General features: G+C 38.2%; 1 protein-coding gene across 1 annotated transcript in view; it reads left to right on the top strand.

Moving 5' to 3' along the window:
* TTC27 (tetratricopeptide repeat domain 27) overlaps positions 1 to 22,265 on the top strand; it is a 149,297-nt gene that overhangs the window by 114,692 nt on the left and 12,340 nt on the right. The window contains exons 15-16 of the mRNA XM_057742615.1: positions 1,298 to 1,350; positions 5,988 to 6,153. Of these exons, the coding sequence (XP_057598598.1) occupies positions 1,298 to 1,350; positions 5,988 to 6,153 (219 nt within the window). The remainder of the gene's footprint in view (positions 1 to 1,297; positions 1,351 to 5,987; positions 6,154 to 22,265) is intronic.

Genomic DNA, 22,265 nt, shown 5'->3' with positions numbered 1-22,265 from the left:
TTGCCATTTGGTTAATTTACTTGTGGATCAGCTTGATTTTAAGCTTAGGGTGGGTCTGGAGTTGTCCTTATTCTAGAATTGCAGTCACCCTTCTCTTGAGGTTTATAACCTTTTGGGGCTGAACTTATTAATCCCATGGGTAATCAATAAGAATTCTCCACTCTGGTTAGTTGGAACTTGAGTAACTCCCAGCACTGTGTGACCTCTAGAATCTCCATTCAGCTCACAGCTCTCTCTGGTAGTTGTTCCCTGCCTGGCCTTAAGCAGTTTTGTCCTGCACATGTATAGCTTAGTATTCTCCCAAGGACTCAAAAAGATGCTTATTGAGATTTCTGGAGCTTATTCTCTGCACAGATCTCTCCTTCCTGGTATTTTGTCTTGCACATTCAGCCACTTTTTCAGCCCTGAATTCTGAGCTCTTTTTCTTCCTCTCTGTAAGACTTGCTGTGCATTGTTTAATTTCTACCTTTTTGTGCTGCAGCCCTCAAAGTGCCTCTAGATAGAAGTGTAGGTTGATTGTTGAGACAACTCAGCAGTCCTTCTCTCAGAGATCACAGTTCTGTGCTGCCCTTTGTCCAGCTTCTCAAAAACAGTTGTCTCCTAAATTTTGTCCAGTTTGTAACTTTTTATGGTGATGAGGCTAGTCTGGTACTAACAGTGCTCTGTCTGTAAGCAGAGGTCCATTGCCAATTAATTTTTGTATCCTACATATGGAACTTGAGAACTATATACTCTGTTTTATAAAACGTGGAACAAAGAGGAACAAGCATAATTTATATCATTCTTATTAGAACCAACATTTACATAGAGGAATTTATTTTGTCATCACATAGAGGAATAGGTAGAGAAATATATTTGATTGATGAAATACTTAGGCTTAACACTGGAGAACACATGCTCCTTTATTCTCTTATCTGATGAAGAATGACGGTAAAATAGCAAAGTCTGTTATGATAGGAAAAACAATGTTCTGCATTGCTTTAGGTTTGTCATAATCTACATATTGTGTAAATTATATAAATTTTCCAACTATTTTGTAAATTTAAATGTGGAAATAAAATTGTAACTAACTTCCAAATTAGTGCTGTAATAGTTATATTACTTTGTTGACTGGTTTTGTGACTTTTTTATTCTAAAGTATAAATGTTTATTTAATTTTCTTGTACATTTTTAAACACATCTTATTGAAAATTGATTGTAAAGACCATATCTTGAGCTAGGAAAATATGTTATATTTTTGTTGCAGCAATTATACATACATGAGAATAGTCTGTAACTGGATTCTCTATCATTTCAGAATGCTGAAGCTTGGAACAATTTATCAACTTCTTATATCCGATTAAAACAAAAGTAAGTACATCAGAAAAAGTGAAGAACTTTGCTTCCAAAATAAATGAATGAGATTTCCTTCAACTGAACACTGAAACATTGTGCCTTACTATTTATCTTTTTCCCCTTGCCTACCCATATCTTTGAGTTAGAATGACTTCATATAGCCATTTGCATTCCAAGTGTAGTTTATTTCTTGAAAACATTTAGTATGTAATAAAATAAGAAATATTTTTTGAACTCTTTGATACTGAAGTTTTGTATCCTAAATTTCATTGCATGCTAAAAGTAAGCATACCTTTAGTCAGCTGAACTGATAGATACTTAATGATTATTTGCTGTGTACTGTGGGTTTAAAAAATAAACTATTAATGCCATATTATTTTAAAAATTGATTAATGTCATATGTGGTAAATCTCAAGTGAAAAGTACAAAAAGGGCTATAATGATAGTAGGTGATGTTTGTGGAACAGTTGTATTCTCTGTCACTCATGTAGTCCTGTGAGGACCTCAGAGGAGAGAAGGTGTGTGATGCTGGCTCAGAAGTGCTTCTGAGAGAATGCTGGATTCAAGCTTAAATTTGGAGAATCAATAGAGGGGAGAGAGGGAAGCCTTTCAGGCTCTGGAAATAAATGGTCATTACTTTGTGTGACCAAATGCAGAGTGACAGGCATGAATGTCACACTCTAGGAGATAGGAAGTAAAATAGTCCAGCTTGAGACTCGTGAGATCTGTAGTGAGAGATGAGGTTGGAAAGGTCAGCTGCAGTCAAATGGTAGTGTGTTCTGATCATCTGACTAACTGGTTGAGACTATCCCATTGGCAATAGGAAGCAAGAGATTTCAGGGGGGTAATTTCATGAAGAAAGAAGGTTTTTAGGAAGATTTATCTGGTGACAGTGTGTGAGACAGACTAGAGAGGAAACTGGGGACAGGGAAACCAGTTAGGAGACAGCTGTTGTAACAATCTAGGCAGGAGATAACTAGACTGGAAAAAGAAGGGACAGATGCCAGTTATAAGGTGGACAACCAACTGGCTTACTGACTGGCTACAGAAAGTAAAAGAGAGAGAACGGGCAAGGGTGGCTGTTGCCCCAGTTTTAAATAAATGAATTAAAGGACAGATATGTTTCCATTTTTATTTGGCCTTCTTTTCAAACTTAATTTTTCTCTGTGGATTCATGAGTCTTTCTGGAGATATCATTAAATCCACATTACGTCGAGATCATGAAATGCTTCTGCTACTCTTGGATGACAGTCTACATAAATAAAGTACTCTTTGTTCCACCGCTCTCTTCAGAAAATAATAATATGTTCTTGATTGCAACTGAGTGTGTTAAAACTCACTAGAGACCCTGTTGGTGTAAAGCAAGGGGCCGGGGAAATCCCTGTCATAGTTGTAGAATGATCTCAGTGGGTTTTTCTGGTAATCCTGAAAATTTTGTATGTAGCGAGTCTCTTGTTACTCTGCATTGTCCTCCAGCGCATTAATCCTTAGAATTCTAACTGCTTTCTCTCTTAGTGGTTCTCACACATTGTTCCTCAACTTCTTTTTGACACTTTTTTGTCTTCCTGAAGCTCCATGAATAGGTTTTTGTGTGAAAGTAGGGTTGTAAGGTCAGAGGTAAATCACTCCTTGCCTCTTTACTCTTTGCTTTCTTTGCTGCTGCTCCAGACATAGCTCATTTTTAACTCGTGAGATTGTTCCTTCAGGGGCAAATTATTACTGCTCCTCTCAAAAGAATCCTATCCCTGCCTTAAAGTGACCCTTTAAACTATCTCACCTCTCTGTCTGCTATCACCAGGTTCTTCACTAAAGTGCTCTTTTCCGTGTTTCATCTGATTCCCATAGGCATCATGTCCCTACCAGTCCCGTGGGAAAATTTTCCATCTTCCTGTATGACTGTCATAGTGCAGTATCACTACCATTGTGGGTTTGATAAATGAATCCAGAATTAACACTCCTTAAAAGGAAGTCATACTTTCCAAAAAAAGAACTTCAGTGCAAAATTTTGAGGCCAAGAAACTACGATTAGAGGATGGGAGGACGTACAGGGAAAAGGATGATCCTCCTGATGTGGATTGCTGCTTGTGGAGCTCTTTTCCAGTAGGGTAGCTTGACCCCCACCGCCTGTGTGGATGGGAGACCTGGGGGATTTCAGTCCACTGCCTTTGAAGGCAGTTGCTGTCACATGTGAGGTGGGCATAGGGAGTGGAATATAGAAAGGAAAAAAGAATAAAAAAGTTGCGTAGAAACAATTTATAGCTGAATTTGAAGAAGTATTAGAGCAAGGATACTTCCATTTTTAACTATGAAGGAGGGTGGGTCAAGGGATAAATGAATCAGTGCATTCTATGACAACTTTAGGTAAATTGTTTAATATAGAGAATAAAAAACTAAACTGTAGGGAACTGATTCTTATAAAAAGACTAAAATAACTTAATTGTAAAGAAGTCATTTTGATCGGTACCATAGGTATATTAGAGATTGATTAAATGATTTGTGTGTTCAGCAACTAGTGGAGAAAGTTATTGATGATATGAGCACACTTGTTTTTAAGTGCTTAAGGGGGTGACTCTCAGAGCAATGCCCTGGGTTGGCCAGAAGAACCCCCCACACACACCATCCCCTCTAAAATTTGCCTTGAAGTAAGCAAACTGGAGGGGTCTTGATGAAACCCTGTGAGGTTCAGCAGGGAAAGGGAGGTGGACCTTGTAATCTTAAGTTAGCAAATTTAAATGGCTATTGACAGCATACCTTTGAAAGAGGTTGCTGTAAGTTGTCCAGTAAAACATTTATGATCTATAAGGGAGCTATAGTGTTTGTTCAGCCAGTAGAGTAAAGCATTAAGAATCTTTTTGATACCTAAGATGTTTAACTTTTAGAATAGGTGACATGAAGTTTTGTTGATTTCCTTGTCAATATCAAGTTTTTAATAGTCTTTTTTCTATTTTCTGAAGCAGCTTGGGTAAGGCAAAGATTTTGTGATGCTTTGATAAACCTTATCTGTAAAAACCACCTAACTTGATTTTAATTTTTATTCATTTATTTGGCTGTTTTTTAGCGCATTTTGCATAATTTGTTTGTGATATTCTCATGATTTTTTTAAAAATTACTAATTTTATTTATACAATTCTTCTAAATTCGAAATGGAATTTAGTTAGACATTATCTGTTTCATTAGTTTTTTCAAAGAGCCAGACGTTGGTTTTGTTGACCATTTGTTTTCTTTCTTTATATTTTATTTCATATTTTGCTCTTTCTTAGAATTTTTTTCTTCTTTCTTAGAATTATTTGGTGTTCTTCTACCACATTAAGTCATTTTAACTTATTTATTTTCCACCTTTCGTAATTATAAAAATCATAAATTTCTCTCTAAATACTGCTTCACCTATATCTTGCAGGTGATGGTATATAATGCTTTCATTGAATTCTAAATATTTTGTACTTTCTAATATGATTCCCCCCTCCCACCCCCAGCGCACACACGTGCGCACTTACACACACTGTTGGTTCCTTTATTTTAGGACCACATTTTAAAATTTGCAGGCATACATTTTTTTAAATTATTTACTATTGATCTCTTATTTAGTTGCAGAGAATATAGTCTATATACTTTGTTTTACTTTCTTAAAACACAAATAACTCAGACTTTTGTCCTTTTGTAATTATTTAAATTTATTGACATGCTTCATCAATTTCTGTTCTCACCATGGATCATTTCTTATGTCCCTTTTCTTCTCTTTGAAGGCCCTTTTATTTTCGCAAGGGGGGATTCTTTAATAGTTCTTTTAAGTTAGGGTCAGTAGGTGGTAAACTTTCATAGTCTTTGTACATGTTAAAATTTTTGATTTTTGATTTATTCTTGAGTGGTAAGTTTAGTTGATTATAAAATTTTAGGCTGACAGTTATTTTCACTTGGCACTTTAGCGGTAGTATTTCATTGCCTTCTACCATCTTTTGTTGCTAACGAAATATCTGCTGTTCTCTAATTGTCTTTCTTTTATAGGTTTTAGGATTATCTTTATGTTCTGCAGTGTCACATACTGTGTGTAGATGTTGGTTTACCTTTATATATGATGCTCAGCACACAAAATATACTTTTAATCATAGTATTTAGATCTTTGTTCAGTTACTGCATAATGCTTAGCTGTTGTCACTTCAGATATAGTGTCCTGCCATTTTCTGCATTTGCTTACTCTGGAGTGTCTGTCGAATGTATGCTTGAATGTTACCTCTCATTCTTTCTTCTGTCTCTTTATTACTCTTTTATTTTTTAATCTGAATTCTCTGTGAATTCCTCACTATTATCTTCCAGTTCATCAGTACTCTCTTTGACTATGTGTAATCTAGTTTTCGTCGCATGTTGAGGTCTTTTGGTTGGTTTGTTTTAATGTCTCCTGCAATTTCAAAATTTCTGCTTGGTTTTTATTCATGTCTCCCTGTTCTTGTTTCACTTCTACCTAATTTTGTTTGCCATTTCCTGTTAAGGAAATTTAAGGTGATTTCGGATTGTTTAGACCTCTGATTCTGTTTATTAATATAAATGATTAAGGACTGACAGAAAGTCCACATTAGCATTTTATACATTTAGGTATGGTTTATTTAGCTATGGTTTTTCTCTCTTTCTTTCTTTTCTTTTAATTTGACCTTCAATAGAGTAAAAGCTTTTAGAACTTTACAAGAAGCCCTCAAGTGCAACTATGAACATTGGCAGATCTGGGAAAACTACATTCTCACTAGCACTGATGTTGGGGAATTTTCAGAAGCCATTAAAGCTTATCATCGGCTCTTGGACTTACGAGACAAATACAAAGATACTCAGGTGGGCTATTCATATTTTGTTATTTCAGTTTGTGTTTGATATTAATATTTGATTATATGATATAAATTATTTCCTTGACTCTACACAGGAAAATTTTGTTAAACACAAATATATAAAAGAGTGCTTTTTTGTGTCGTTGAATGTTCTTAGTTACATATTAATTCTGGCATTCCAATGTCAAATATGTTTGTGGAATCATAGACTGAGTATTACTGTGACTCAGTAATATGTGGTTTACATATGTATAGTCAGCTTGCGGAAACTTAATAGCGTGATGCTTGTGTTATTTATTACTTTGGTTATCTCAGTGTAATAGCTGGATTGAATCCCACATTCATTCATTCACTCACTGAACAATCAGTTACTGCATACTTTCAGATTGTTTGAACAATATAGAAATGAAGACTAGCATTTTCTCTGTACTGCTTAATGAGCTGGTCTTCATCTTGGGATGAAGTCAGGACTGGTTGACTCTATAACACAGTACAAAAATAGTATATGCTTTCAGAAACTATGGGAGACTTAAAGCCCCTATGTTTAATATCCAATAGGATTAAATATAAAAGACCTTGTGGGTTTAATTGTGGTTGAAGAGCATGTATAAAGACAGGGTGTACAGGAGCTTATAAGTTACCAAAGTCAGGGGGCTGTAAAATGTAACACTTTATTTGCAGTGATCAACATATACTATTTAAAGTGGTAAATTTGGAATTATGAAAAAAAAGAAATAACATCTAAATATGATACCTCACTACTCTTATGGCTTATTAGATATATACTCCAGCTGTGCCAAAATTTACCTTGTCTGGCCCCTGTTTTTTAAGCCCCAGCCCTTGACCTGTATGCATGGTCTTGCAAATCCAGCTGTATAATTGGCTAACTTGCTTTAAAGCTTAGGTTCTGGGCAGTTCACTTAAAGATCTGTAGCTTCAAGTAGAGCCACATACCTACTTACAGGAGCTGTGTTGACCCCTTCAATTACTTTGTTTTGTTTGTTTGTTTTGTCTGCTTTTGTTTGGTTTGGTGTGGGGTTTTTTTGTTTTGTTTTGTTTTTGTCCTTTTTAAGTATTGTACATTGACCATCCATTATAGAAAGAAGGGATTTGAATTTTATACAATGAAGATCACTTAAAACATGCTTAGACACATAGCAGAGTTTTACATCTTGGAGAGAGTAGGAACCCTAACCAGTCTATTTGCACAGTCCTCTGGCTGTCTTAGTCCTTGTCCTGTTCACCACTGTGACAGCTCCTTCTCTTCTGCACTTAGCCCGTTGGCAAAGGGCACTGATGAGGCTGTGAACAGATCTCGGTATGTTGTCGAACCACTGAGGATGGGGCACAGATTCCAAAGTGTGTGTCTCTTGTTTACCTCAACTGTAATTTTTTAAAATACACTTCTTTACTAAGAAAGCCTGGTGAAACCTGTTCTCAAATCTCAGGGAGAATGTAAATAATTTGCATTGATAGTATATTCCATTTTATACTTGAAATAAATTCTTTCTTTTTTCCTTTCATGAAGCTTGTTCTGAGGGCGTAGAGATACATTTTGAGTGGTTTTTAAGAAAAGGGGAAAAAAGTAAGGAAAAAACCCCCCAAAACAAAACCTTCTCCCAGCATAAATTGAGATGCTTTCATTTAATTTTTATCTTCAGTAGATCTTCCAAACCTGTTTTAGTGATCATGTTCACAGTTTTTCTCTCCTTCCAGCAAGTTTAATCATAAGAATTTTCACCCATAGCAAAATTGTGTTCTGATTCCCACTGAAAACTTTCTAATCCTGTACCTGTTTTAGCAGAGTATTTAACTTATATCATTTTTAACTTCAGTGAAAATTTAGTAGTTTCCTACCTAGAGAAAATTATTTGGATTTAGTTTAAATTCATGGCCAGCTAATGTTTTAATTTCTTTTTTCCTGTAATTCTTTTGTTCCTCAAATTCAGAATATGAACCAAACCTCCTTTTGTCCAATAGTATTTCATCTGAGCATGAATATTTTGATGAGTTTGAAATTAGTTTTTATAAAAGTTCAGTATTTTTAGAAATAATCAAAGGTGGCATTTGTATTCCTAAGACTTCCTTCCCACAGCACCCCTGCCACACACAGGAGCACCAAGAATCGTTCCTGTTAGGAAGAATACTGCGTATAAACAAAGCACTTAGAGAAACATAACGTGCTATAAAGATGTCAGATGTTATGGCTGTTAGTTTAATTTTTATATTTGGATTTGCGGAAATATTACTGAGAACTTAAGGACTAGATGACCAGTGACTTGTTCGTGTCAAATAATCATCTTTAGCACCTTATAATAGAGAACTTTCTGGTGTTCAGATGGAGAAATAGCCAGGGTGAGATAATTTGTCAGTTTATACTAGGCCCTGTTAATAGCTCTCTCCAGAAGTGTCACAGAATGCTGATGGTGATGCTTCATCTGTGGCAGGTGTGGGTAGAATTGCTCCACCGTGGTTGGATCATCACTGAAGGAAGGGCTTATGGCTAGTGTGGGCTCGGCCATATTTAGCTTCGTGGCATAGTTGTGTCTGTCCTCATGCTTTCTCACCACTAGTCAGCATGGACTGAGACCATTGATAGATTGTCTGGAATATTTTTATCTTGGCTAAAATAATTTTACTGAATTTGACTCTGCAAGTTTGGCAACACGTGTCTTTCAGAACAACTCTGATATTCTTATGTTTGACACTACCTGACCTCATTCTATTTTAATTTGCTTTAAAATTCTCTTTTTATCTATTCTTTTTCTACTTCTTTATAGATGTGATTATTGCCATTTTAATTTTTTTTCTATTGTGTGTGTGTAAATGTATAAATTCATGCTCATTTTAATACAGACACAGGATACATTAGCTATGAATTGTTTTTCTCACTGTTTGTAATAAGAGAATGGGTATATATTACTACCTTCATCATTTCCTGCCTTTTCTCTCTGTGTCCTAATTTTGATTAATGCATAGATTAGTATAACTCAAGAATGCTTTTCTACAATAGTAGATATTTATATTCATGCCTGGATTATACATGTTTTTATTAATCTATCACAAAACTAATTTTCATGTTTCTGCATAATTAGTCCCTGTGAGATTGTCCAGTTTTCTACTGTTGTTACTAGTGCCATGAATATCCTTGTAGACAAATTCTTGTATATATTCATGCTTCTTTCCTTGGGGTAAATTCTAATGTTGATGTGTTCATTTTCTTTCTTTTTTCTTTTCTTACTTTTCTTTTCTTACTTGTTTTCTTTTTCTGCTCTTCCCCCAGTCTTCTCCTTCCTCCTCCTCTTTCTTCTTCTTTGATAACTTGCAGTCATTTTGAGAAAAGAATTTAAGTATTGCATTATTGCACCCCATTTGCTGTTTATAAATGGAAGAGAAAGGGACAGGGATTAACATATATCGAGTGTTTACTACGTTCTTGGCACTTAACATGAAGTATCTTTTACCTATAAAAGGTACATACAGTATTTAGTACATACGGGTACTAAATAGTCCTCATTTTACTTTGTATGAATATGAGACCCAGAGAGTTTGTATAACTTGACCAGTCATATCGCTCATAGGAACCAAAGATAGGAATTCACATTGTTTTTTGTGTAAATCACGCCTTGAAGTCTGTGGGAAGAATTTCCCCATCATATTAATGTGCATTTGAACTATATGTAACAAAGTTTTTTTTTTTTACTTGGGGTATAATTTGCATATAATAAAATGCACAGATCTAAGTGTAAGTTTGATGTGTTTTGACCATTATGAATTTTTGTGTAACCACTTCCCAAAACAGATGTGGAACATTTAATCACCACAGAAAGTTCTATTACAACCCTTTCCAGTCAGCTGAACCACCACCCTTTCCCCTCAACCAGGCAACTGCTTTCTGATTTGCCATCACAGTTCAATTTTGCTTTCTCTTGAATGTCATTGTAAATAGAATCACACAATGTGTATTCTTTCCTATGGATGTTGTTCTTTGTGTGGATTTCTCTTTAGGGAGGGAGGGAGGTGGTTTTGATGGGCACTGGGGTAGGTTGCCAACCAGTTTGAAGTCCTCGAGCAAGTAGTGGCTGGGCTTACGTGAGAGAGAAGAGCAGAGGGAATGGGTATACGGTATACAGATTCTGTCTCTGTGAAGTAAGTAGTATCTCCAGTTTACTGCTGAAGTATCTGAGGTTCAGCAAGATCAACTAATAAAACTGATCTTTCACAGCTAACAAGTAGTTAAGAAAAGACATTAAGTCTGAAGTCTGGCCTATTTAACCTAAAGCCTGTGCAAGCCTTTTCCACACACAAAGAAATTTTTTCTTCTTTTGCTGAAGGAGTGAAAAAGACAATGTTAAACTGCCCACCTCTCTCTGATAACTGAGGTGTGGGGAAGCCAGGGGTCAGGGTTATCAGACCAGGAAACAGAGCAAGTTCTTTAGAGAGCTCCAAGTGGAGCAGGGACTTAGCCAAGCCGGGGGAGGCGGGAAATGGCTTCATTCCTGGCCTCCAGCCCTCCTGAAAGTGTTTGTAACTGGACCCGAGGCAATCCTATTCCTTCCTGCTTTGAAGACCTCCAGGATTCAAAGGGCCAACGCCTTGTGCTTTCAGCCAAGATTTTGAGGAGACTTGGCCAAGGACCTCAAGGTTAGTGTTGGGGAAGAGGATAGTTATACTTTTCTCTTTGTGGAGATTTGAATCACTTCTCCTCCATGTGAGAAGACTTCAACTCTGGGGGCTAGTGGTGGTTCCCCACACTCACATTCTGCTTGTTGCATTCCGTGGTGTGTGATGGCAGTGAGAAGTAGGCTTAGGAAAGAGAATGAAACAGAAGTGCTGTATCACTGAAATGGTTAGAGATGTGGGTTAGGGATTTAGAAGTCATTACGTGGAGCCAGTGGTGTGGCATTGGTTTAGTTAGGAAGTGAGGGACTGCAGGGCTGTTTATACTAATTAAAATGAAATCCCTCTAAACATTACGCTCAAAAAATATACTTAGGTTATTTTATGATAACACCAAATGAATTCCAAATGGGCTAAATATACGGTAAATATTTTTTCATCTCTTAGAAAAATTAGGAATACAGTGGGTACTTACCAGATTTCCTGAACTTTGAAGCAAGACAAGAAAACTTGAAGGAATTTTTATGACTTTATGAAAAAAATATGTGACAAAATATTTTTAACAAATAGGAAAGATAAAAAGCTAATATCCTCATTACATAAAGAGTTAACATCTGCTACAGGAATGAAATGGGACAGGGTGGAGGATTCAGAAACAGACATAAGTAAGTATGAGAATTTAGTTCATGATAAGGATGGCATTTTAAATCTGTGGGATAAAAATAAAATATTCAATATGTATTGAAATAGTTGGCCAAGCAGTTGGGTCTCAAAACAAAAGCTCTGCTTCACTCCTTAAACCAGAATAAATTCAGATGGAGAAAATATTTAAGTTGAAATGCCTTGAGAAGCAGGATTATGTTGTAGGTAATAGCATAGGTTCTGGGGTTAGACAGCCTGGGCTCACAGGCTACCTCTGCCAGTCACCAGCTGTATGACCTGAGCAAGTTACTAACCACTTGGTCCTTCAGTTTCGTGCAAAAGCGATGATATTGGTACCTCACAGGGTTGCTGTGAGGAGTACATAAATTAACGTATGTATGGGACGGAGAACAGTGCCTGGCACACACAAGTGCTGTTTACCTGCAGCTGCCGTCAGCTGCACTGTCAGCATCACCACCGCTATTTTTGAAGACATAAAACCATAAAAGCACTTTAAAAAATATGGCAAATATTTTTATAAGCTTGGGGGTAGGAAGACGTTTTTAATCATGACACAAAACCATACTCCATTAAGGAAAATACGGAGAGATTTGAATCGAAAACTTCCACATATGAGGCAAGGATAACTTCTGACCAGTGAGAGGGCTGGACATCACCATATTCAGTAGGGACAGGCTGAGTGTGACAACCGTTCATTTAGTGCTTCCTGAACTGAAACTGGAAGAGGGTTAATAGAAGGCAGGTAAGTGCCCTGGAGAGTGTTTGTCTCAGTGTTCTCGATGTCGCCTTGCTCTCAGTAAGACTGCTGGGTTCGTTTCCTTGGGCTGCTGTAACAAATTACTACAAACAACAGAAATGTATTCTCTTCAGTTCTGGAGGCTAGAAGTCTGAAAACAAGGTGTTGGCTGAGCCATGCTCCCTCTAAAAGCTCCAGGGAAGAATCTTTCCTTGCCTCTTCCAGCTTCTGGGGGTTCCTGGTATTCCTTGGCTTGTGGCAGCATAATTCTAATCTTTGCCTCCCTCTTCATCTACTTCACCTCCTTCCCTGTGTCTCTGTGTGTCATCTCCTTTTCTTATAAGAAAATGAGTCATTGGATTTAGGGCCCACACTAATCTAGTGTGACTTCACCCTGATTATTTCTACAAAGACCCTATTTCCAAATGAGATCACATTCTGAGGTTCTGTTTTGACATGAATTTTGGGGGGGACACTGTTTAACCCACCACAACTTCCATGCTCCTTTTTAGAGAGAAGAGTGGTGGTTCTGAGAACAGTGGGGTTGGTGAAGGTAAAGGAAGTGCGTCCAACAAACACCTCACTGGTAGCTTTGGTGGAAGTAGAGGCAACATGCACGGGGTGGCCCCGAGACAAGGCCAGAGAGACCTCAGCTAATCACGTGAAGGTCTCGCCTGAAACAATACCAGAGATTTGAACATCTGGAAGTGACAGAAGGGTTAGTAAGAATAGGGAGGGAGTTGATAGAAAACTAATAAAGCTTTTCAAAGAAATACACTTACTTAAGTCATATGCAGTATTGAGAGAGAAGACTGGAATCCCAGGCCATGATAGACAAATTGGGATTTCTTTCTTTTTTTTAATTAATTAATTAGTTAATTAATTTATTGGCTGCATTGGGTCTTCATTGCTGCACATGGGCTTTCTCTACTTGTGGCAAGTGGGGCTAGTCTTCATTGTGGTGCGTGGGCTCCTCATTGCAGTGGCTTCTCTTGTTGCGGAGCACAGGCTCTAGGTGTGAGGGCTTCAGTAGTTGCAGCACATGGGCTCAATAGTTGTGGCTTGCGGGCTCTAGAGCGCGGGCTCAATAGTTGTGGCTTGCGGGCTCTAGAGCGCAGGCTCAATACTTGTGAAACATGGGCATAGTTGCTCCGTGGCATGCGGGATCTTCCTGGAGCAGGGATCAAACCTGTGTCTCCTGTATTGGCAGGCGGATTCTTAATCACTGTGCCACCTAGGAAGTCCTGACAAATTGGGATTTCTAAGGAGGATCTATTATTAGGTATCAGAAGATTGTAAGATTACCTGAACTATCATGAAAAAAAAAATTGTGTATGTTGCTGTGTACCTATTCTGGGTAGAGGGTTCAAAACTCTCAATTAGATCAGCAAGGGTGTCCAGAACCTCAAGAAAGAAACCACTGACTAAATAAAGAATGATCTTTGGAGTAGAGTATTAGGATTAGTTTTCAGATAAAAAGGCAAGTGGACCTTCCCTTATAGTCACCATGGGTTAAAATTTACCTGTGTAGCAGTGTTATATTGCAAATGAATTTATCATTGCTCTTGTTTTTGAAAGTTCTCAACGTTTCCAAACTGTGAGCAAGTAACTTAGGTGCGCACCCCATTTCTCTGTTGCTCTGTAGGGCTGATTCCTCGGAAGAAGCATCTTGCCACACAGTCTCCACTTGCCCTCCTCCCGTCCTCTTTGGAATCCACGCCGTCTAGGCTCATCTCCGCCAGCCTACTGAGTGCCCTGTTGTCAGGGGCTGTATTGCCATACCCCGGGCGGCAGCTGGCAGCCCGCAGGTTTCTCAGCCTGTCTCTTACACTTAATGCAGTTGAGCTCTCTTCCTTCTTCAAACACTTTCTTCAGCTGGCTTCCAGAATTTCACAGCTCTTACGCTGCCAGCTGCAGCTTCTTCACCTCCTTTGCAGAATCGTTCTCACCTTTCCTTTCCTGTGAGAGCAACTCCAGGCTCAGTCCTCACACTGTTTTCCTTCCCCATTTATACTGCTCCCCCGGGGATCTCACTGTTCCCTTCCTTTCTCCCTCTCATCTTCCTGAGGATATGTATTATGAAAACAAGTTAAAAGTTTTCCTCCACAAGCCCTTTCACATAGGCTGTTCAGTTTGTTTATTTTGTTGCACATTTTAGATGTCTTAAGTTTGTCCCTATTGGCTCATACTCTCCCAGGGATATTGGCTCTTCAACTGGTAATGTGTACTTGGTGAGAGGGCCCAAAGCAAGCCCAGGACCAAATTGTGCCCCTCCTGGTGAGTTTGGGCCACAGGGGGAACTCACATCTTGGAAACACTTTGCCACTGCCCCCCTCCCACCACCACCAAGTGGCCTGGCTCCTCGGGAAAGCTTTCTTACCCCTTACTTCTTCCAGCGCCCATCTTCCTGAGTAATCATCCAACCTCAGCAGGTGAGGGGCTGGCCAGGCCCTCTGACCCACGGTACCTGCCTGGTCCCTGGCTTGCATTGGGCTGGCACTGCTGTGTTTCAGCCGCCCCATGCTGATGGCAAGTGGTGCATGAAGTAGTATGAGGAAGAAGAAATGCACGAGTGAAAAGCTTTGCTCAGCCTGTCTGTGAACCTTGGCACCTTGTACCCTGGGCTGCTCTTCTCCACCAAACAAGGACCCAGTCAGTTTCTCTCTCTCCAGGGTTTCCCAAGTATCTGCTGTTACTTTCATCAACTTTCTCTTTTTTCTAGCTGTGTACAGAATTGGGGTTCAGAAAAAAAAGGGCTAATAACATGTTAGTGCATAAGCTTGTAGGCTGTATAATCTCCATATGAAGATGGACAATCAAACCATTTTCACATTGGAAAATAATGAGTTCCATACAAATTACGAAAAAATTTAAAAATCTTAAAAAGAAAATACGTTGGGTTGGCCAAAAAGTTCGTTTGGGTTTTTCCATAACATTGATCAGAAAAACCCAAATGAATTCTCAGGCCAACTCAGTATTTACTCAGACATTTGGAAAGACATTTAAATTCACTAATAATAAAAGTAAATTTCAGAATAATAGCTGCATGTATCTTTAGTGGAACAAAATATCAAAGATTAAAACATACATACACACCTAGTGCTGGTAATATGCAGTGAAATGATACATTTTCATATACTACTGATGGGCATCTGATTTGATTTAGTGGTTTTTGAAAGTATCCAACTTATCTCTAGAGTCTTAAAATGTTTTTCACTTGATTCCATAGTTCTGTTCCTGAAATTCTAACCTAAAGAAGCTTCAGTGTGAAAAAAAAATCTTTAGGCATGAAGATATGCAGTGTAGTGTTATTTAAAGTAATAATGACAGTGGCAGCACATGGAAACAGCCTAACTAACTGCAGGGGAATTGTTAAATAGCCTGTGGTCTGTCAAGCCAATGGAAGGCTTTGAATCTATTAAAGTGATCTATCTAAAGAATATATGAAAAAATTCTATGACATAATGTTAAGTGAAAAAGGAAGATAAAACAGTTTAGATAGTATTTAAAAATTTACGTATAGTAAAGAAAATTAGAAATTAATGACAACGGTAGTAGTGCTTGTGTTTGGGAATTTTCTCTTTTTATTTTTTATTAGCTCCAATGTCTTGGGGAAATTTTTAAGTTTAAAAAAAAAACAAACTACAAAAACCTCTCTGGTTTTGGTTAATTCAAGATTTGGCAAAGAAATGATAATGAAATAATCAAAGTTATTGGCATACATATTTCATAAAAGAGCAAATCTCTCCAAAGTAAAAGAACATATTATTAGAAAGGCAGGAACAACAGAGGAGTTAAGGAGCTGTGTTTCATAATTTAATACAGCAAATGCTTGAGAGCAAGAGCCAGGACGCGAGCTGCAGATTCAAATCCAACTCTGCCTTCCCTAGGTGTGTGACCTTGGACAAGTTACTTACCTTCTCTGTACTCCAGTTTTTTCATCTGCAGAATGCAAATAACAAGAGCACTTTCCCCTAAGATTGTTAGGAAGATAGTGTTCATCGAGCCCCTGGCTCGTAGGAAGGACTATGTATATTAGTATTACCTCCCATCATTGTGGTCGTCTCTTCATCCTCATCAAAGCTCAGGAATCCAGTATCACTAGTGCTCAAAACCCAGCTCCATGACTCACTTGCTCTGTGCCCGTAAGAAGCTCATTTTGCCTCTCATGCTTCAGTTTCTTTGTAAAGTGGGGATAACAAAGTCCCTGCTTCATAGAGTTACAGTGAGAACAAAATGAAATCATGTTGGTTGCACACTTAGAACGGGGCTTAGCACATAGTGAGTGCTCAGAGCAGTGGTAGTGGGATGTATTGAGGGCTGATACCATAGTGGTAGAGTTTGCTTTTCTTTAGGTCTGTTTTAAACTGTAAGGAAGTATAGGGGCACATAATGAGTGGGCAGGGATGAGGGTTTTGTTGTCCCCTTTTGACAGAGTAAGGAAGTTGAGGATCAGTGATAATCATTATAGTTTATAGATTTACTCTTTGACATAAATCACAGCAAGATCTTTTTTTGACCCACCTCCTAGAGTAATGAAAATAAAAACAAAAATAAGCAAGTGGGACCTAATTAAACTTAAAAGCTTTTGCACAGCAAAGAAAACCATAAACAAGACGAAAAGACAACCCTCAGAATGGGAGAAAATATTTACGAACGGAGCAACTGACAAAGAATTAATCTCCAAAATATACAAACAGTTCATGCAGCTCAATATCAAAAAAACAGACAACCCCATCAAAAAATGGACAGAAGACCTAAATAAACATTTCTCCAAAGAAGACATACAGATGGCCAACAAACACATGGAAAAATGCTCAACATGACTAATTATTAGAGAAATGCAAATTAAAACTACAATGAGATATCACCTTACACTGGTCAGAATGGCCATCGTCAAGAAATCTACAAACAGTAACTATTGGAGAGGGTGTGGAGAAGAGGGAACCTCTCTTGCACTGTTGGTGGAAGTGTAAATTGATACAGCCACTATGGAGAACAGTATGGAGGTTTCTTAAAAAACTAAAAATAGAACTACCATATGACCCACGCCTGGGCATATACCTTGAGAAAATCATAATTCAAAAATACACACGTACCCCAATGTTCATTGCAGCACTATTTACAATATCCAGGACTTGGAAGCAACCTAAATGTCCATTGACAGATGAATGGATAAAGAAGACGCAATACATATATATGAAGGTGAGTCAAAAATTATCTGCACTGCGATTATATTAAAATTTCTGCTGGCAGCACTGTCTTATCAGCACTTTCTGTTCAAGGCTACTATCTCCCTAATCACTGCTGTGCAGGTGTGACTGTGTTACATCAGTTCATTCGTAACCACTGTGCGAGCAAAAGTGGATGCCTCACTTGTGATTTGCACGAAAGAAGAGCAGCGTGCAGTGATTCATTTTTTGTGGTCTAAGGTTGTACCTGGTGCTATTATTTAGCAAAGACTTTGTGCACAGTATGGAGAAAGTGTTTTGTCATGAAGAAGTGTTTATAAATGGATAGAGATGCTTATTGAAGAGCTGAAGCCTAAACTTCAGATTAAATGCAGAGGACTGCTATCCAAGGGCGTTGTGATCTTGCATGACAGTGCATGTCTGCAAACTTCTGCCCACACTGTCAACACTCTGCAGGAACTTAGTTTTGAGGTGTTAAAGCATCTTCCCTATAGTCCTGATCTTGCTCCATCGGACTTTTACCTGTTTGGTCCCCTGAAAGCAGCCCTACGAGGATGAAGATTCACTTCTGATGAAGTGAAGACAGTAGTACATTCGTGGCTCGCAGCTCAGCCTAAAACAGTTTTTATTGAGGGAATATGAAAGCTTGTTGACAGAAGACAAAGTGTATTGAAAAGCAAGGAGATTATGTCGAAAAATGATGTATTTGTCTTTTCTAAAAGTAAATTAAAATAAATTCTACAACCAGATCAGAAGACCTAAATAGACATTTCTCCAAAGAAGACATACAGGTGGCCAACAAACACATGAAAAGATGCTCAACATCACTCATCATCAGAGAAATGCAAGTCAAAGCCACAATGAGGTATCACCTCACACCGGTCAGAGTGGCCATCATCAAAAAATCTAGAAACAATAAACGTTGGAGAGGGTGTGGAGAAAAGGGAACTCTCCCACACTGTTGGTGGGAATGTAAGCTGGTACAGCCACTATGGAAAACAGTTTGGAGGTTTCTTAAAAAACTAAAAGTAGAACTATCATACGATCCAGTAATCCCACTCCTGGGCATATACCCAGAGAAAACCATAATCCAAAAAGAAACATGTACCGTAATGTTCGTTGCAGCACTGTTTACAATAGCCAGGACATGGAAGCAACCTAAATGCCCATCAACAAATGAATGGATAAAGAAGATGTGGCAGATATACACAATGGAATAATACTCAGCTATAGAAAGGAATGAAATGGAGCTATATGTAATGAGGTGGATAGACGTAGAGTCTGTCATACAGAGTGAAGTAAGCCAGAAAGAGAAAAACAAATATTGTATGCTAACTCATATATACGGAATCTTAAAAAAAAAAAAAGTACTGATGAACCCAGTGACAAGACAAGAAAAAGGATGCAGATGCAGAGAATGGACTAGAGGACACGGGATTGGGGGGGCAGGGGGCAAAAGGAAAGCTGAGACAAAGTGAGAGAGTAGCATAGACATATATACATTACCAACTGTGAAACAGATAGCTAGTGGGAAGTTGCTGTATGACAAAGGGAGATCAACTCGATGATGGGTGATGCCTTAGAGGGCCAGGACAGGGAGAGCGGGAGGGAGTCACGGGAGGGAGGGGATATGGGGATATGTGTGTAAATACAGCTGATTTACTTTGGTGTACCTCATAAGCTGGTAGAAGAGTGTAAAGCAATTATATTCCAATAAAGAGCTTAAAAAAAATAAATTCTACAGCCAGAGTGTGGGTAATTTTTGACTTACCCTCGTACAATGGAATATTAGCTATAAAAAGGATCGAAATTGGGTCATTTGTAAAGATGTGGGTGGACCTAGAGTCTGTCATACAGAGTGAAGTAAGTTAGAAAGAAAAAAACAAATATCATATATTAATGCATATATGTGGAATCTAGAAAAATGATACAGATGAACCATTTTGCAGGGCAGGAATAGAGATGCGGATGTAGAAGATGGATATGTGGATGGGGCGGGTGATAAATTGGGAGATTAGAACTGACATAAATACACTATTGTGTGTAATTAACTTAAGTATAGCTGATTTAAAAAGCAGTGAAACTGGGACATTTTTAGAGACATGGATGGACCTAGAGACTGTCATACAGAGTGAGGTGAGTCAGAAAGAGAAAAACAAATATTGTATATTAACACATATATGTGGACTATAGAAAAATGGTACAAATCAACCGGTTTACAAGACAGAAATAGACACAGATGTAGAGAACAAACATATGGACACCAAAGGGGAAAGTGGGGAGGATTGGAGGGGGAACGAATTGGGAGACTGGGATACCAAATTGTACACTCTAAATATATGCAGTTTATTGTAAAAAATAAATAAAAAGTTAAAAAAAATGCACTATTGTGTGTAAAATAGATCACTAGCGGGAACCTGCTGTATAGCACAGGGAGCTCAGCTTGGTGCTCTGTGGTGACCTAGAGGGGTGGGATGGGGGGGTGGGGATGGGAGGAAGGTCCAAGAGGGAGGGGATATATGTATACATATAGTTGATTCGCTTCAGTGTATAGCAGAAACTAACACAACATTGTAAAGCCGCTATACCCCAATTTAAAAAAAATAATATTTTATAGGTTTATGTTGCATTACAGTTTTCGAAGCTCTTAACAAGTCTATTGACTCCTTGATACAACAGCTCCGTGATGTTGCAGACAGAAGCCCTGTCCTCCTTACTGCTGTTTACCAGCTTCCTAGTCATTCCCCTGTATGCATGGTGGCCTTCAACTGGCTATGTATATCTTCCTCTCCATGCTAGACCTAGCTGTTCTTGAACACTTGGTTTTAGGTGGATGGCACGTCCAATACTTTGGACTTCAACTTCTTGGTCCTCATATTATTCCACATGGACAACCCACCCCAATGGCCCTATCTTGGATCCTGTTTACCCAAGAATTGTTTACCTCTGAATTCTTAAACTTCAGTATTCTACCCATCAGCTTCTTTTTTTTTTTTTTTAATTTATTTATTTATATATTTTATTTATTGGCTGTGCTGGGTCTTCATTGCTGCACACGGGCTTTCTCTAGTTGCTGTGAGTGGGGGCTACTCTTCATTGTGGTGCGCAGGCTCCTCATTGTAGTGGCTTCTCTTGTTGTGGAGCACAGGCCCTAGGCGCATGGGCTTCAACAGTTGCGGCACATGGGCTCAGTAGTTGTGGCTCACGGGCTCCAGAGCACAGGCTCAACAGTTGTGGCGCACGGGCTTAGTTGCTCCGTGGCATGTGGAATCTTCCCAGGGCAGGGCTGGAACCCGTGTGCCCTGCATTGGCAGGTGGATTCTTTACCACTGCGCCACCTAGGAAGTCCTACCCATCAGCTTCTTATTACATACTTAGTATTTTATAGTTTTAACTAGTTACTGATGGGTCCAGTAATCATATTTTTCCCCAGTTTACAGCAGATAAAAAGATTTACCTGTTAAAAAGCTTTTGATGATGCAAAGGACTGTAATGCAAGTAAACTCTGTAGACTGCCCAGGAGAAAATCATAATCCTTGGTGATTCATTTTATCAAAGAAATCCTACTGCAACACCCGTTGCTTTTAAGTTAACAATATCTATTTTCTAAAGAAGGGTTAAATATATGTTAAAAGTTACTATTTTGTTAGTCAGTCTGGATAACTAGAGTGTGATTTTCTCACCAGTTAGAGGGAGGAAAATGGTGATATTAACCAGTAAATTATAATGTTACTCTAATAGTTCTTAAAAAAATTTTATCACTCTAAACCCACTTTTTAAGATTACATATAAGCTCCCTTTGTTAATGTATTTTAATAACTTATTTTATTCCTTCAGTTTATGGGGCTTTCTTAATTGCAGGAAATACAGTGAAAATAGAAGAAAAGTACACAGATCATAAGTAAACATGAATTTTCACAAAGGGAACACACTTGTGTAACCCACCCCCAGAGCGTGAGTCAGAACATCACCAGCATTCCAAAGCCCTCACGGTCCCCTTTTAGTCTCTGCCCGCCCCCCCCCCCCCCCGGCCTACACACACCAAAGACATAATTTTAAAATTTATGAATGAATATTCATGTGTGCTGTCATTTTTGTTTCCTCTTTGCCAGTCTTTGTATTTTTTTCTCTATTTTTAAATTAAATTTTTGTGTTATTAAAATAACATATATAGTTTTTACAAGTTAAGTCATAATATAAGGCAAATACAGCATAAGGCAAAATAACAATTTCCTGTTCCACCTCTCCCCCCTCCTCAAGATCCGTCTCCTCAAATGGGAGAAAGCCTTTAGTATTTCTTTTGCCACTTGCACATTTCCATATTTCATAATAATAATTATATATGGCTATTTTTTATTAACCAAATTTTAGGTATTATCACTGAACTTCCTGTTATAGTAAATGAGGACTTAATTCTCTTCTACCAGCATTTCCACTATTTCCCTTTCTTATCTTCCCAATATATTTATAATTAAAAATTTTGGTCACATGAATATTTCCATTAACATATATTCCTATGCAAATTATATTCAAAATGGGTATTACAGGATACTATGATTGGGGCATCTTTTTTTGCTTTTAGCTTTTTATGATGTTAATACTTGTCTTGGTTTTCATGTGATGCTCTTTGTGAGCCCCTTGTCTAAAATCATGATCTCTCCTGCCCTCTTTTTTTCTGACTTTAGCTCTGGATACAGTCACTAATCCTTGTACTTGCCAAATCCAGCAGAATCTTCCAGTCCTGATCTTTCGTAGATGTATTCTCCTTGTTACTTTCTCCCTCCCTGATTTCCATGACATCACTTTCTGCCACCTTTCCTTAATGCATAGACCTCAGTTCATGAATCTACCCTTCTCTTAAATGTTGTGTTTCTTAAGACTCTCCTCAGTCTGATTCTTACCCAGCAC

This window comes from Hippopotamus amphibius, chromosome 7 (genome assembly GCF_030028045.1).
Source record: "Hippopotamus amphibius kiboko isolate mHipAmp2 chromosome 7, mHipAmp2.hap2, whole genome shotgun sequence".
Taxonomy (NCBI): Eukaryota; Metazoa; Chordata; class Mammalia; order Artiodactyla; family Hippopotamidae; genus Hippopotamus; species Hippopotamus amphibius.
The sequence above is the reverse complement of the archived record's forward strand: the minus strand, read 5'-3'. Positions and strand labels throughout refer to the sequence as shown.